The sequence below is a fragment of the Apium graveolens genome, chromosome 8 (genome assembly GCF_009905375.1).
Source record: "Apium graveolens cultivar Ventura chromosome 8, ASM990537v1, whole genome shotgun sequence".
In the NCBI taxonomy this organism is placed as follows: Eukaryota; Viridiplantae; Streptophyta; class Magnoliopsida; order Apiales; family Apiaceae; genus Apium; species Apium graveolens.
This window is the reverse complement of record NC_133654.1, coordinates 203,424,338-203,439,287: the sequence shown is the minus strand read 5'-3', so window position 1 is coordinate 203,439,287 and position 14,950 is coordinate 203,424,338. Positions and strand designations below refer to the sequence as shown.

The window sequence follows — 14,950 nt, the reverse complement described above, 5'->3', positions numbered from 1 at the left end:
TATTAACAATTTTTCATTTCCTTTTTAGGATTTAGTTCTTTTTTAATGTAATCGATTAAGTCACCAATTTTGGAAATAAGAAATTGTACGCGTATTTGTTTTCCTCCTTGAAAGTAATTAATAACAACCCGGACGTTGAAATATGCATGGATACGTCGTTCTAAAACTCTTGTATAAATAATTTTATAGTTTTTTCAAAAATATATTTTTTTGCAAAATTATAATTCTTTTTAAATTCAATTTATGAAAATATGATTTTTTTTTCATTTTTTTAAAAATATAATTTTGCAATTCGTTGCAACCAGATGCCATAACTCGATGCAACTTTAATTAATCAAAAAAAATTCCAGTACTTTTCAGATAAGTTGCATATTTGATATTTTTATGGGAAAATTGCATATGTGGTTGCCTTTTGGTTGTAAATTGAATTTTTTCATTTTTTAAAAAGGTTGTAAAATTGTAAACAATAATAGAAAAAGCAGTATTTTTGAAATTCTTTTGTAATTTTATAAATCCGGGCACAACTCCCCAGGTTCATTATACACTTTCCAATTCGAATCCAACCCTCTGCTTCTCTGCTTCTTTCAGGTCTTTTAAAATCTCTCTCAATTCTTCTTCACCATTTTCTTCATTATTTTCGTGGTAATTTTCTATTATTCAATCTTCATTTTTTTAATATTTTAACACAATGTTCGCACTTAATGGATTATGTAAATTATATAATGCATGTTCATATAATTTGCAGGATCAAATAGTATAAACAACTAATTTATGCAATATTCAACATACAGTATCTAATATTTGTACAGCGGTGTGTGAATATTCTACAAGTAACAAGAGAAGTAGTTATATTCACTATAACGGTATGTACTTGATTTTTTGTTATGTAATTGAATGTGTGTGTGTTTGTATTGTTTGTAATTGCTCATGTTTTCGGATGTGTGATTGTTGATTAGTTGCTTCATTGTGACTGGTCTGGTAATTGTGTTGATTATGATACGTCGGTGTGTTCGTTATTTTGTTGAATTATGATTCGATGAGTTTTAGGGTTTGGATATGTTTATTTGCTAGAAAGTTATGATGATTGTGACAGTAATGTGGTAGTTTTGAGGACTTAGTGTTTTCTTCGGAACCTTGATTATTTGGTGAACTAGTCGAGTATTGAATATTGTTTTGATAAATAACAGTATAATTCATGCTTTAGTTTTGAGGACTTATGTTTTTTTCGGAATCTTATTTATTTGGTGAACAGGTCGAGTATTGAATATTGTTTTGATAATTAACAGTATAATTCATGCTGTAGTTTTGAAGACTTGGTATTTTCTTCGGAATCTTGATTATTTGGTGAACAGGTCGAGTATCGAATATTGTTTTGATGATTAACGGTATAATTCATGCGTGATTTTGACTGCATATAGTGGAAACTTTAAGTATGTAGAAGGGCTCTATGTAGTCCTACAAGATTTTAAGCAGGATATGGGTATACAATTCATGCGTCGGTTTAGGTTTCACTGCTACGATATATGGGGTTCCCCCTTGCATATGCACGTGCTTTTAAGTGGAATACACGTACTTCTTCCCAGTTCGTAAACACCAAGTTGTGACTCCTTGAATGTTTCATTTTGCAAGAATTGCAGCAAACTTTGCTCTAATATTTGTTTTTGTTGCTCATTACTTTGCTAACTCTGATTGCTAGTTTCTCATTATGTCCTTGGCTTTAAAGGTAAACAAGTTGTTTTCGGGTCAAATGATTTGGTATATTTCTTTAAAAACAAAATTGGTATTTCTTTATATTAATCAGTTTTTTTGGTGCAGCTATATTGTAATTTTGAAATTTCATGGAGAACCCTGATCTATTGCCTTTTAAAGTTGGACAACTGGCTGAGGCAAAGTCTTTCACAAAGGGTTATCGAGGTGCCTGGTTTCGATGCATGGTACGTCCAATTTAGCTATCCCAGCTCTTATTAGTTCCTTCTATAGCCCTAAATGTTATTTTGTGACCACTTTTTTTTTTATTTTTTATTTTCATATATCAACTAGGAATATCAGAAATAATAAAAGTTGCGTGCCTTGACAGAGTAATATGTTATATTGGTCTATTCATTCTATGTATGTTCTAATTTGTACGATTCTCTGGTGTCCATTCTCCCTAGTAGGGCTGGTTTAGGTGCCCAAAAAGTTTTATTCTCGCCATGAATTGAGATTTAGTAGTTCTTTCTTGGAGGCTTGAGTACACTTGACCACTTAAGGAAAGCATGCTGACATTCAAGATATCTGTTACAAATTTTGTTTACTAAAAATTTGGATAGGGACTAAGTTTTGTTGCAAGTGGTTCGTGATCTAGGAAAACAAATGCCAATACATATGTACTATGAGTATCTTCTAAAGAATATAACCTGTTACAATGATATGAAGAACCTGACCACATGATAGATAGGTATTGGCTTACATATTAGTTCAAAGAAGGGTGAGGTAGTCTTCGACGATAAGGCCTCTTAAAGCCGAGGTGCGAAGCAATGCTGGGAAAGCGAGCTCTTCAAGCACGTGAAGCAGTAAAAACTTTAAATATTTTGTAAATATACTATTATATATTACAAAGTAATGAAGTACAATAACTTTCACTATTACAATTGAAAGATATGCCTAATAGATATTAAATCATAAGCACAGGTTTTTAATTTCCCTAGTAGCCACTCTTAATGCCTGACAAAAACTCATCTGCATTTCCATCGGGACCATCCAGAAGTAGATGATATGTTTCAACTCTGTTTCTTTTGATTTATTTGGAAAGTTTTTTGATAACTGGATACCAAAGTAATTTCTTTCTTGTCAAGTAAAGATATAATTTTGTTTCCAATTTGTTAACATTGATTCAAAAAAATAAAATAATTCAATTTTACCTCTCAATTAGCAAAAAGAATAAACTTCAGCTCTCAAATATTAAATATTTATACTTGTTCTTTGAAAAAAAGAGTATACTTTTTTTTTGAGAATGATTAAAGTTTTGGTTGAAAGGAAACCACACTAAAACAGTAGATGTTGACATTTCTCATTAAGAACCAAACATGAATTGGGTAAACTGGACAATTTTTTTTTTTCAAAAACGCATCCTAACGAGTAACGCCAAGGTGTATACTGCTTCGTGTGGCCTTATATGCGTTTGTGGTGCTTCACAGATTTGCCTCAACACAAGGTCTTTAAATCGCCGCCTCAGATGAAGGGAGGTGCAAATTTTAAAACCCAGGCTACAACTAATAAATATCTGTGTATGAGTCCAAAATATTGGCCAGGTCCAAAAATTTGGTTAGGTTTTTGAGAGTCAGAGGTCGCCTATTGGTGATCAGTCCCAGTATTATGTATACAGTATAGGCCTGTAACTAGATTTGTTTGTAGCCGGGTTGTTTTATTTCAACTCACCCGTTTTGGGTTTAGTTCATTATCCCATTAGGGTTTTGTTTCAATATATATGTTCTGTATTGAACATATTATTGATTTGCACTTGGTAGTTTACACATACATGTATAATATTGATTCGGTATATATTTTGGGATTAAACTTGGGAAAAAGATTTTGTCTGCCGTTCAATCCCACAAGGTATTGGTATATTCAAGTACTGTCCTGCATCTTCGGTCTAATCTAATATTTATATTTAGCTCCAAACTTAAATTTTTTCTCCAATTTATGCATACAAACCTTCTTAATTTTTTTTCAAAAAATTGTGAATGCTTGTAACCTTTCAGAATTCTATCCCATTTCTTTTTTAAATTAAGCTTTGTTTATTTTGGGATATATATTATGTGTTCAGATAGATATGAAAATGTGATGGCATGTTAGAAATGAATATCTATTTCCCTATATAACTTCTAGTTGTCCTCTTGTTCTGATTTATGGTTATCTAGTGTTTTTTATTTTTTATTTCTTATTTTTATAATTACTTTCCGATCTTATTACATATGGAGTTTATGACTCCTAATTTCTGATGTCCCGCTCTCAAAGTACCCCTGCTACTACAGTTGAATGATGAATAATATGGAGACCATAAGCAGAACCGCCTGGCTAAATATGTGTGATATTTAGGCCTACAACAAATTGCATTAAATTGTTTTAATATTTTTTATCTTTATGATCCATAGATTCTATAATATGGTTTCGGAATGGATAAACAAGTTATAATGAGTTGACATCTTGAGTTTTGCCCATAATTTGTAGCTAGTCATGTGATTCATTCTTAATGTATATTGTTATCGAATTCCTAACAGCCTATGTTCTTTTTTCTACTGGGATCCTAATATTCTCCACACGTCATTTAGTGCAATTTTTGTTTGCTTATTTTTCAGATACATGAGATAGTTGTGAAGAACGGTAACATTTGGCATGCACTGGAATATATTGATTTTCCAGATGAAAAAACGAGTAAGTAAACTGTCTGCTGATATTAATATCTTCTGATATGATCACCAATATAATCTTGTTATAAGATTAGATATCAGTACTTGTATGCATCATATGTCCATATAATTTAGTTATTCAGTCTAGTTTGTGTTAAGAGGCATAATTCTTACGAATTGTCCACTACCGATCATGTGGTCTTTCCGGTCAAATCCGATGCAGGATGGACACTAGATGGAATATTAAATTAACAGAAAGATAAAAAATAGGACAAGTCAAACACACACAATCTACTCTTCATGATTAATAATTTTACCACAAGTAATCAATTTAGAAAAAAACTAATAATAAATGATTATAACTAATACGTCCTTGATATTGGATCAAATTATGTGGAATGAGCTCCAACAATGAAGGCCAATAATACAAGTTGAAAAATAGCAGAGATTCTAAAAATCTCAATAAATAAGGACCTTGATCATATCACTTGATGTGTTGCCTATCTAAACCTAGTCACATCTTAAAGAATACTAGTTTATCATAGTAGAGAGAAGATGATGGAGGTTTTCCTTTACATCCATATTAAACCCTTTGTTATAAACCTTGTTAGCACCTTTCGAGGTTTGAAGGAAGCAGCTCTATGTGAAGCTGTGACTTCCCCATCTCACTGCCTGGCTCTATGAAGACGGTCTTCTCAGGGATGCCTTGACAAGTTGGTCTTCAGTTTCTCCCGAAGCTGATGGAGGCCTCTTAAATGCACTCTTGGGGTCTTTTAACACTAGCCTAGATCAATTAATCTTGTGTAACAAAATTTACTTAGGTAGTACTGACAAATAACCTTTACTTGTAAAACCTACGTCAGAGAAGGTTTTATGCCAGTCAAACCATTTGTTTATACGAGCCACTAGGAAACCAATTTAAAAGAGAAATTATGAATTTTTCTGATACTAGGGGTCGATGTTTAGGGTTTAGAGTTAACACTAATTGAGTACTTTAGATCTTTTAGTGACTGGATGTAAATCACTGAGAGGTGCTTTATGGAGGATAATTTTTGGGATTTCCCTTCGTATATTTCTTAATTCATACTGTGTGAATGTGGTGAATGTTCTAGGGTTCACACAAGGAGCCTGTCTGTTTTTTATATAAAAAACACAAATAAGTCATATTTTATGTTGTTTTGGTCAGGGGATAGACACCACTTATTTGCCATCATCTAATATAGGTTGTTATTATTATTTAATTCTTTTTTTTGCATCTTGCATAAACTGTAATATCTTGTTAATTGGCACCTTTTTTATCCAATTATATTTGTAGCTTTTTATGTAAAATTGATGGAGGGGGTACTGCATTCTAATTTTAAGCTATGCCATTACTTAATGCTTATATATAAACAAGAGTGATCACTTTTCTGATGTTCATTGTGCAAGAGTGAGCATATGGTGCACATACATATAGTACTCCTCAATTGATATGAATTGCTTTTGTACAGAGGTAAAGAGGTCAAAGCTCTACCAAGTGTCAGTGTGGTATAAGACAAAGGGGAAGGAGAAAGAAAAGCAACTAATGGTGCGCCCACAGTATCCTTGTACGTATGATGAAATCAATTTACCTCCTGTCGATGGGATCACAAAAGTGAATGTAGGTACCGATGATGTCTGGAAAGTGGGTGATTTGGTAGATTGGTTGACTGATGGCTGTTTCTGGACCGGAAGATTGACCCAAGTTTTTAATGATGGAAATGCTGAGGTAAGACTGCATTGGACTGTTGAACTGTTTTTAAGATACAAATTAATAACTTGTAATATTAAAATTTCTTAAAAAATGAGAGACTTTTAAGATCCATTAGGCTGAGTTTCTTTGTCCTAATGATTAATATGGCCAAGGTCTTTCAGGGCCTGGATCATTACTTACTGAAATGAGGCCCACCACAAAAAGTAAAAAAATTTATATATATATATGTATGTATGAAACGGATCCTTTAGATTCTCTTTTTGAGACACTCTAAAGCTCAGATGGGATGGTTGTTTCGGTAGGCGTGCATTAACTAGCACTACTGAAGGAAATTACTATGTACCTAGAGATTCTGTTCGAATCATGTCATGGCTTGCTTGTATTGTATATCAATGAATATTATACATGTATTGAAATAATGTATATCTTCAATCTTGAGACTGTAATGTGCAACTTTTCTAGGTTACGTTAATACTGCCTCCTGTGGGTGAAGGTGGAGTCTATAAAGTCTCTTGCAAGGATCTACGCCCATCTTTAGATTGGTCTCCAGAATATGGTTGGAGAGCTCCTAGTTTGCAGGTATGCTTAATATTTTTTTATATACAGTATCCTCAAGTGAATATTTTCATGTCGCTTGGGCAACATAATGATTTCTTGATATTAGCTTCTAGCTAACACAATAATTATGTACGAGAAAGGTATACAAGAATGATACTGATACAAATAAGACTTGCATAATAACTTTATACGAATATGTGTCCTACTCATGGCGGCGTGAGAATGTTTTGCTTAATGTTGCATAAGTTTGATCTTCTGCATTTGTTCCATTTTCCCTTTATGCTTCTACCGTGAAAATTGCGGGTATTCCATGTTTCTGACACAAATTTATATTATAAATGTTAAATTATATATTATTTAAGAAATAATATATTTTTTGATCATGAGTAGATATGTATATTATTGTTAATCGTAGCAACTGCGTTCCAAAAAAAAAAATAGAGTGAACAAGATATTTTGTTCTAGTTTTGCTAACTAATACCATTAGCTGTTATATCTCATTCTAACTTTATGAAGTCGAGTTGGCCCATGCCTAACTCATGACCAAATGTCATCGGTTCAACTCCTTATCCACCATGACATGGCTGGGGTATTGAAACGGACCATAGTTGTTAAGACGTCGCCTAGGCGGAAAGGTGGTAGAAAAAGAAAAGGCATCCTTATCGTCTTGATTTTAATAGGTTAGGCGAGTTAGGCGGTACTTAGGCTAGGCACCGCCTAGGCGTACATTAGGCGATTTAGGCTTTCAACTATATGTAAAGTGTGATTTTATTTTAAATGTGATTTAATTTTGCCTATTTTCGTCTTTAAGTAGTTAAATTTATAAATTTGTACAATTGAGTATTGAATCATCAGAGTTATAGCAAAAGTCTCAAAATTAACAAACAAAAGTTAATAAAATCTATTTGTTTCAATCAAACGAACTAATCTTTACATTAATGTAATTATTATGAAAACCAATCAAAATGTATGTACATAATATCTAATATATATGCCTATATTTAGTAGAACACCTAATTCGCCTAATGGACGCCTAGGTGTCAGGCGGTTCGTTATCATCTATATTCGTCTTTACGCCTTGCCTTGACAAGTATGAAACAGACTCTCTACCGAATCCAGTAGAGATAAGGGTGTTTACATCCTACTGTCTCTTGGAGCTGGCAAGTGAGTACGTCACTTTTTCCTTTTATTACTTCCAACTTTGGAGATTGTATTTTGAAAAATTTAAGGAGGATCCTTAAATTCGTAGTACTGAAATAAATATTCAAATATTTACTTCGGAATGTATAAAATCAATTAAGTTGAAAGGACTAGTAATTATTTTTTCTAAATTATTATATAGTTTTATAAAACTGAAGTAAACATTAACAACAAATTTATTCGTAAGTTGCACATCCGTTGTAACATAGTAACATAAAACTTAAATTTTTTTAATATTGTTGCAAAACAAAATTTTGTAATTAATGAAAAATACAATGTCAAAAGACCCGTACAAATAATTTTTTTACTTATATTTTTATCTAATACTATAAAATTTATCACATTCAAAATAAAACCTTACAATAAAATGACTAATGTGCATGTTTTTCTCCAATATGCTAGTTAATTGGAAGTATTAAATATCAATTATTTATTAATTTCATATTATCCTTGAAATACACATTTCATCATTATTCTAATACAATTTTTCAAGACACTTTAGGTTTTACTAATTTCATATTATCACAGGATTTTTGTTTTGAAATTTAAGTTACATTCATATGGTATATTGTCACACATATGCTTTACTTTTCCTTTTTAATGTGTTTTTATGCACTTGTTGCCTTGTGCAAGACTATTTATCTCAGATAATGGTAGTCTTATTTATTTTTTAGCTGTCCCTATAGGCCTAATGTTACCTGTGTTAGCAATTTTCTTACCATCTTATTTATTTTGTAATATTAATTTATCTTTGATTTCTAAATATTTGTCACACAATTTACGCGTGTTATTGATTTGACCCAACTAATTCCTGGTACATGTTCTAGGAAAATGAAAGTTGTTACAATTATGCGCGACTTATGCAACAGCTGAATCAAGGTAAGACCAATAGTTTTTATGGTTAAATAATTGTAGACTATTCAAATTAACGATGGTATGACATATTCAAGAAGACTGTCCATTTATTACTACTTAATGAGTAAATATTTAAAAGAAATTAGTTCTGTATTTAATTTATTGTTCAAACTTCATTGGTAAATTTTTAATATTATTTTTAAGTTTGGAGGGCAAGGATATTCTTGGCACTTGCAAGAACATGCAGTCCACTTGCCTACAAATTTAAATTGATATAAAACAGAATTTGAGGGAATAGATTTTTCTGAGTTGTGTTGGAAAGTTGGTTTGAAAATGTATAATGGAAAGAGCGCGGGTGATAGAGAGAAAAAAGGGAGAGCCTGAAATAAACAATCGACGAGTGCAGCTGTAGCAGAAGTTATGATTATTGTGATTTCTGGTTTTCATTTCATGTTGCTGAAGTTCAACCAGTTTCTTATTCTCACCTTCTGCAACCCCCTACGCCATTCCTACTAATTTGCTAGTAATAAGTGCTGGAAATCTTCAAAGTAAACATATCTTGATATCACCACCTGTAGTTTGTATCTCAATCGACCATGCTCTTACGCCTATGTCACTGGGTGCAAGAGACGGGCGCTGCCAAAGATTCAAGCTTTAGATTCTCAATTTTGATGAATGTTAGATTTATTGGTTATTGGTATGAATTTGGGTTGGGTGCAGGGACTCCCATGCAAGTGTGACATTTACATATATGTGTTATTTCATTTTAGAAGTAGTTCTCAGCTACCGACAATAACTTTCTTGCATCTATTTATTTTTAGTTTGAAGCTTATTTGATTTGTAATTGATAGGTTGTGTTCATTTTGTTGTGTAGTAAAACTGTTTGGAATGTGTTGAATTTTTTTAACATCCCACAGTAGGACTTAGCCGAGAGTGAAGTGCCCTTTTGAGTTTAAACCTACTATCTTTCTTTAGCAAAGAAAATTGCACTGTCTGTATCAGCCTGTGGTTATATTGTTGATGACCAAGCTTGCGCTAGACAATGAGTTTGCACAACACATCAGTAGGATATTTTAATTGATTTTTTTTAATGTATGAATGAAATATTACTATATATATGTGAAGTTAAATAGTGATACTTCTTTCTTTCTTCTAAATCAAATTCATTTCTTTGTTTGATGTATTTTATTTGGTTTAGTTAGAATGCTACTTCTTTGTTTTTCTAAATAATTATTAATTACATTTATAATATATTTTTTTAATATTTTAATATTTTCTGTACCCCCCCAGCACCCGAATCCCCATTTTTAAAATTTACCGAATTACCGTATCCCCGCACCACGCACCCGTGCTTCCCAGGTTATGACCATATGCAAAAAATATAATTGTTGTGATGGTCAGCTCTCCAAGCATGTGTATTGAAGGATGTGTCATATAATTGTATCTTTTACTTGATTACCCGTTCAGGAATTAATGCTGGTGCACCTGCTGCGGGATGTATGAAATGTGACATCGATTACAAGGATGAAGGATCAAAAGATGTTGATGATAAAACTTTATCACCAATCCATGCTTCAACCTCTTCTCATAATTCAGCAAACTCTTTACGTGCTTCCAAAAAATCTGAGAGCAGGAAGATAAGGGACATGACAGGGGTATCGGGGAGCATAGTACCCAAGACACGGAGACTTGAGGACTTGGACATGAAGGATGGTGGTATAGAGAAACCAAGTCTATCAGATAGTGTTTCTAGTTCACATATTAAATGTGCATCTACTGAAACTGCTGTCCACACTGGTCGCGAAGACTTGGATAATTCCGAGGGAGCTAAGAAGGTTAAAACTGGCGAAATTGCTCCTTTGAATATTAAGGTCTCTGACTCACTGGATGCTGTACTTATGGATTTGGAAGAGCTTGCAAACAAGATTCAGTGGCTCAAGGGCATTTTAGATTTTGGAATTCCTTTGCCGAATGGTACGACGCCTTCATGGAAGCTTGTGGAACACAGAGGATCGTCCACACCAAAGTGACTGCTTTCCAAAAAGAAATGTAAGCTTGAATAAATACTATTGTACAATATAATCTATAATCAAGCATGGATCCTTAAATAAATATTAGATTTACTCTTATTTTCTGACCTTGACCTAATCTGCTCGATTAAAATCTAGAATCTAGAAGTTGTATGAGTTGCACACTGGTCGTTCTGGTCAAGCACAGTTGATTTGATTTTTGATGCATACAAGTCATACGGTCTATCAGTTCCTTTTACGAGTGGTTGTTGTTTCCATTGCGTTTTTTAGTTCGTTTTTCTGCTGCTGCTTGAGGAAGCAGCACATTTCTTGTTAATTACTTGATTGATAACCTTTTTGCACCCAAAACTGCAGTTTCGCAGATTAAAAATAGTAGCTGTTTGATGATTAATAATAAATGTGTTGATGATGCTGAACATGCTGCTTGTTGGTGTTTCCTTGAATAAATTGGCTTACATGTCGAATTCCTGGGGACAACCCTCTATGGTTGGACTGTTTTGAAACAGAAGTAGTTTGATTGTAGTAAAATAATTAGAAAGATCATTTTTGTTATTTACTTTTATGTTCACATTTGTGCTTCTCCTTGTGCGGTACTTGTCGACTTAATGATGAATCAGAACTTCATGTGCTTTTAGGATACTACGCTTGCAAAATTGCACATCTCTTGGTTTTTATGGAATAGGGTTATCATTTGAAGTGTTCACTGCAACCACAATTCTGATCTTGCTACATGTTTTTTGCTTTAAGTTTGATTACTAATGGCACTATGTGGAAATCATTCATGCTCTGACCCCCCTTTCCTGGCTTTATTGTCGCGGAGTTTTCCTTATATAATTTTGTATATCTATTTAGTAAATTTTAAGGTAAGTGATGGCAAATTATAATTATCTGGTTTCTTTAATAGTATCCTCTTCTATTCTTGATATAATGTTTGATTGCAGCTAGGTGGTGAAGATATATTTTTTAATTCCCATAGGTCAACAATTAATCAGGTCTGCAACATGTAGAGGGTAATAGCATATAATTTACTTTTTTGTCCACATTTCTTTTATGCCTTGATAGTTATGCACCCAGTCTTGTATAATTGTTAATGTAATTCAATTGCAGGTGGACTTATTTTGAAGAGATGGATCTACAATTGAGTTGCTTCCGTAGACCTTGTTGTGAAAATAATCACAAAGGAATTTTTTTGGGGTTGCTGCTAGCATATTCTAGCTTTTGTTATGTTAAGTTCCATGTGACCGAGTCTTTAGACAAAACTTGGGTCACTGCTTCTCCTCAGACTCAAGAACAAGAAACATGCATATATGTATTGCACAATCTTAAGGTCTGTACATATGATTCCTGTGTTACAAGAGTGTTCACTACAATCGTGTTATATTTTAGTCCATTTCCGATATATTTTAGAGCCAAGTAAACAGAGTAAATTTATTCAGCAAGACACGCATGTTATATTATTCGAAACCAAAGTGTAACCAGCTACAACGTTGCCTTTCCTCCAGTCGACCAGAGTAGAGATGCTACGAAAGATCTAAAACTTGAACATTATAGAAAATAGTAATACCTTGAAAAACATCATATAAGACTAAGGTCACGCTTTTGGCAAATGTGAAAGACTTCATGTCTATTGTCTACCCTCATTATTAACAAACGTTTGTGTGTTTCTCAATGCCGCTAGGAGAGGTACACATGGTTACTCGAAACTTGAGTCCAACTTTTGGGAAGAAAAGTAGCGCCTTCTCTCAAGTGAAAGGGAAAATAGAGTCTTGAAAGAGGTCAAATTATATTACTCTAGAGGGAATACGCAGTGTATATAAGTTTTAGTATTATGGAGAAAGAGTTGGACTTGGAGGTCATCATCATTTAACATCTACACAAGCATTTTGATACACACTAGGTCTAGGGATGGCAATACCAAACGGATGGATACCCGATTTGCACCGATCCGATTGGGTTTTATCGAACCCGAATATTTTGGGTTTGGATTCGGATCATATTTGATTTTTAAACCCGAACCATTTTCGGGTCGGGTTTGAGTTTGGATATAAGGCATACCCGAAAACCCGAAACCCATTCCGATCCGAACCTGATCTGAAACATGTGTTTATATATAAATAATAATTTATATTTTATAAGTAGTAATATAATATATAATATAATATATTACTAATATTAGTGCGGAAAAATTAAAATTTTTACAAATTATTGCATTAAAGTCGTTTAAACATGTTTTGAGCATCATGTTCAATACAAGTATATTAAAGGTCAAGATTGTTGTATTTTTTCACCAACAATTTTATTCGTAGAGATATTATGTCCATTATCTGCTCTGAACCTTCTTATTCAACTCTAAAAATTTCAATATCGTCGTATTTATGAGCACTTTACTTAAATCAGATCCTAGTAACCTTTCACTAGAGTTTATGCAAATTAAGATGCAATTTGGTAGAGATTTACAAACCCGAATTGAATCCAAACAAAATCCGATGGGTTTGGGTTTAGTGGTTCATGTTTTTCCGGGTTCGGATTTGACAAAAAAAAATATGTCTAGGTTTGGTTTTTGTTAAATCCGTTTCGACCGATCCGATTACCATCGACTAGTTTTTGTGGAAAAAAATAAGTTCGGTTAGAAAGTAATGATGAGGTATAGGTAGAATAAGACAATGCATTTAGCAAAAATAAATAATAAGACAATGTGAAGACGATAAGTAAGATATATTACGGTAAATCTTTCTTTAGATTTGTGAAGGAAAGGACAAAACAGCTGTCCCACTCAGCTTCAATATAAACAGTATAAACAAAGGTTAAGGCAAGGATGATTCTATAAATAACATTTTTCTAAAGACTTAATTATAATCTCGCCCTTAAAGTATAATACATTGTACACATAAACCCTTAAACAAAAAAATTATACATTTTAACCCCTTAACTATAAGTGTTGTACAGTCAACCCTTTTGTTAAAAAAAATTCCAATATTATCCTCACAGTTGTATATTTTCACCCCTTAACTACGAGTTTTGTATATTTTTGCCCCTTAACTATTAATTTTGTATACTTTAACCCTTTAATAATTTTATCATAATATCATAATATTGTTTATCATATTAATTAATTCATACAATAAACTAATTTAAATAATTTATCATATTCTAGTTTTGAATTTTTTATTATAAGTAGTAATTTAAATTTCTATTGGGATTCATAAAAAGTAATATATATATATATAATAATAATAAATAGTTGATTGTATTTGAAATTATTTATATCTTAAAAATAAAAAATATAAATATTTAAATAATATATAATAGTATGTAATATATAATTTAAGTAAAAATTGTGTAGTCAAAAAATTGTAAATAAAGTTAATGAAGGTAGTATATCAAATAAAAATTCATTACTTAATAAATTCTTAAAATAACAATTAATTTGTGGACATTTGCCACTTCTTAATATACAATTCATTTTTTTAAATAATATTATTTTTTGATAAATAAAAAGGGATAAGAAAATGATCTGCGCACTATGTTGCCCTTGAAGTATACAATTGCGAACATTATAACCCTCGAGGGTGATTTCGGTAAAAATTTAAGAAAAAGATTAAAGTGTACAAATCTCATAGTTGAAGGTTTAAAATATACAATTTTTTTGTTAAGGGGTTTATGTGTACATTATCTAATACTTTAAGGACTAAGTTATAATTAAGCCTTTTCTAAATAAAACAGAAAGATGAAATGAAAATTATAAAGTATTTTCTTCATAAAATAGTATAATATATTCCATTTTCACTCAAGTTCTTTCTTCCAAACCGTAGTCAAAATTGGTATAAAAAATATAAATATTTGCCGCTAAAATAGACTGTATTTTATCTCATTTAATCAATTTTATTTCTAGAAGGCTGGTTTTCCTAGCACAAGTTGATTTTAGGATTTTAGAGAAACGGCAATTCAAGGTTGGTATGTGATGGTTAAGGTTAGTGTGTCTGAGTATTATTTGTATGAAGTGTATTTTATTTTTACTTGTCTTGTTGTGTCTGTTTTTCTCTCTTCTTGATATATTTTTTTTAATTTCCCTTTTATTAGTTAGTCGTACCCTATGTTAGTAGATTGGTGATTGTTATAGACTATTGACACATGAAAGATAAGAAAAAGGGAAGGGGATGATAGAGTACCCAAGTGAATGACATGTG

At 32.1% G+C, this 14,950-nt stretch overlaps 1 protein-coding gene across 7 annotated transcripts; it reads left to right on the top strand.

The window, feature by feature from the left end:
* Positions 1–521: 521 nt before the first annotated feature.
* Positions 522–12,133, top strand: LOC141678126 (uncharacterized). 7 transcript variants are annotated; one of them, XM_074484373.1, is made up of 10 exons: positions 528–642; positions 746–863; positions 1,816–1,934; positions 4,338–4,413; positions 5,879–6,135; positions 6,583–6,699; positions 8,706–8,757; positions 10,201–10,782; positions 11,705–11,755; positions 11,871–12,133. In XM_074484373.1, exons 3-8 carry the CDS (start codon positions 1,839–1,841, stop codon positions 10,761–10,763), a joined length of 1,161 nt encoding a protein of 386 aa, XP_074340474.1. In that variant the 5' UTR covers positions 528–642; positions 746–863; positions 1,816–1,838; the 3' UTR covers positions 10,764–10,782; positions 11,705–11,755; positions 11,871–12,133. The 7 variants fall into 7 exon arrangements, with proteins under 7 accessions (XP_074340473.1, XP_074340474.1, XP_074340468.1 ...); XM_074484367.1 differs by having other exon boundaries at positions 11,705–11,773; XM_074484370.1 differs by having other exon boundaries at positions 576–642; positions 792–863; positions 11,705–11,773.
* The last annotated feature ends 2,817 nt before the right edge of the window (positions 12,134–14,950 follow it).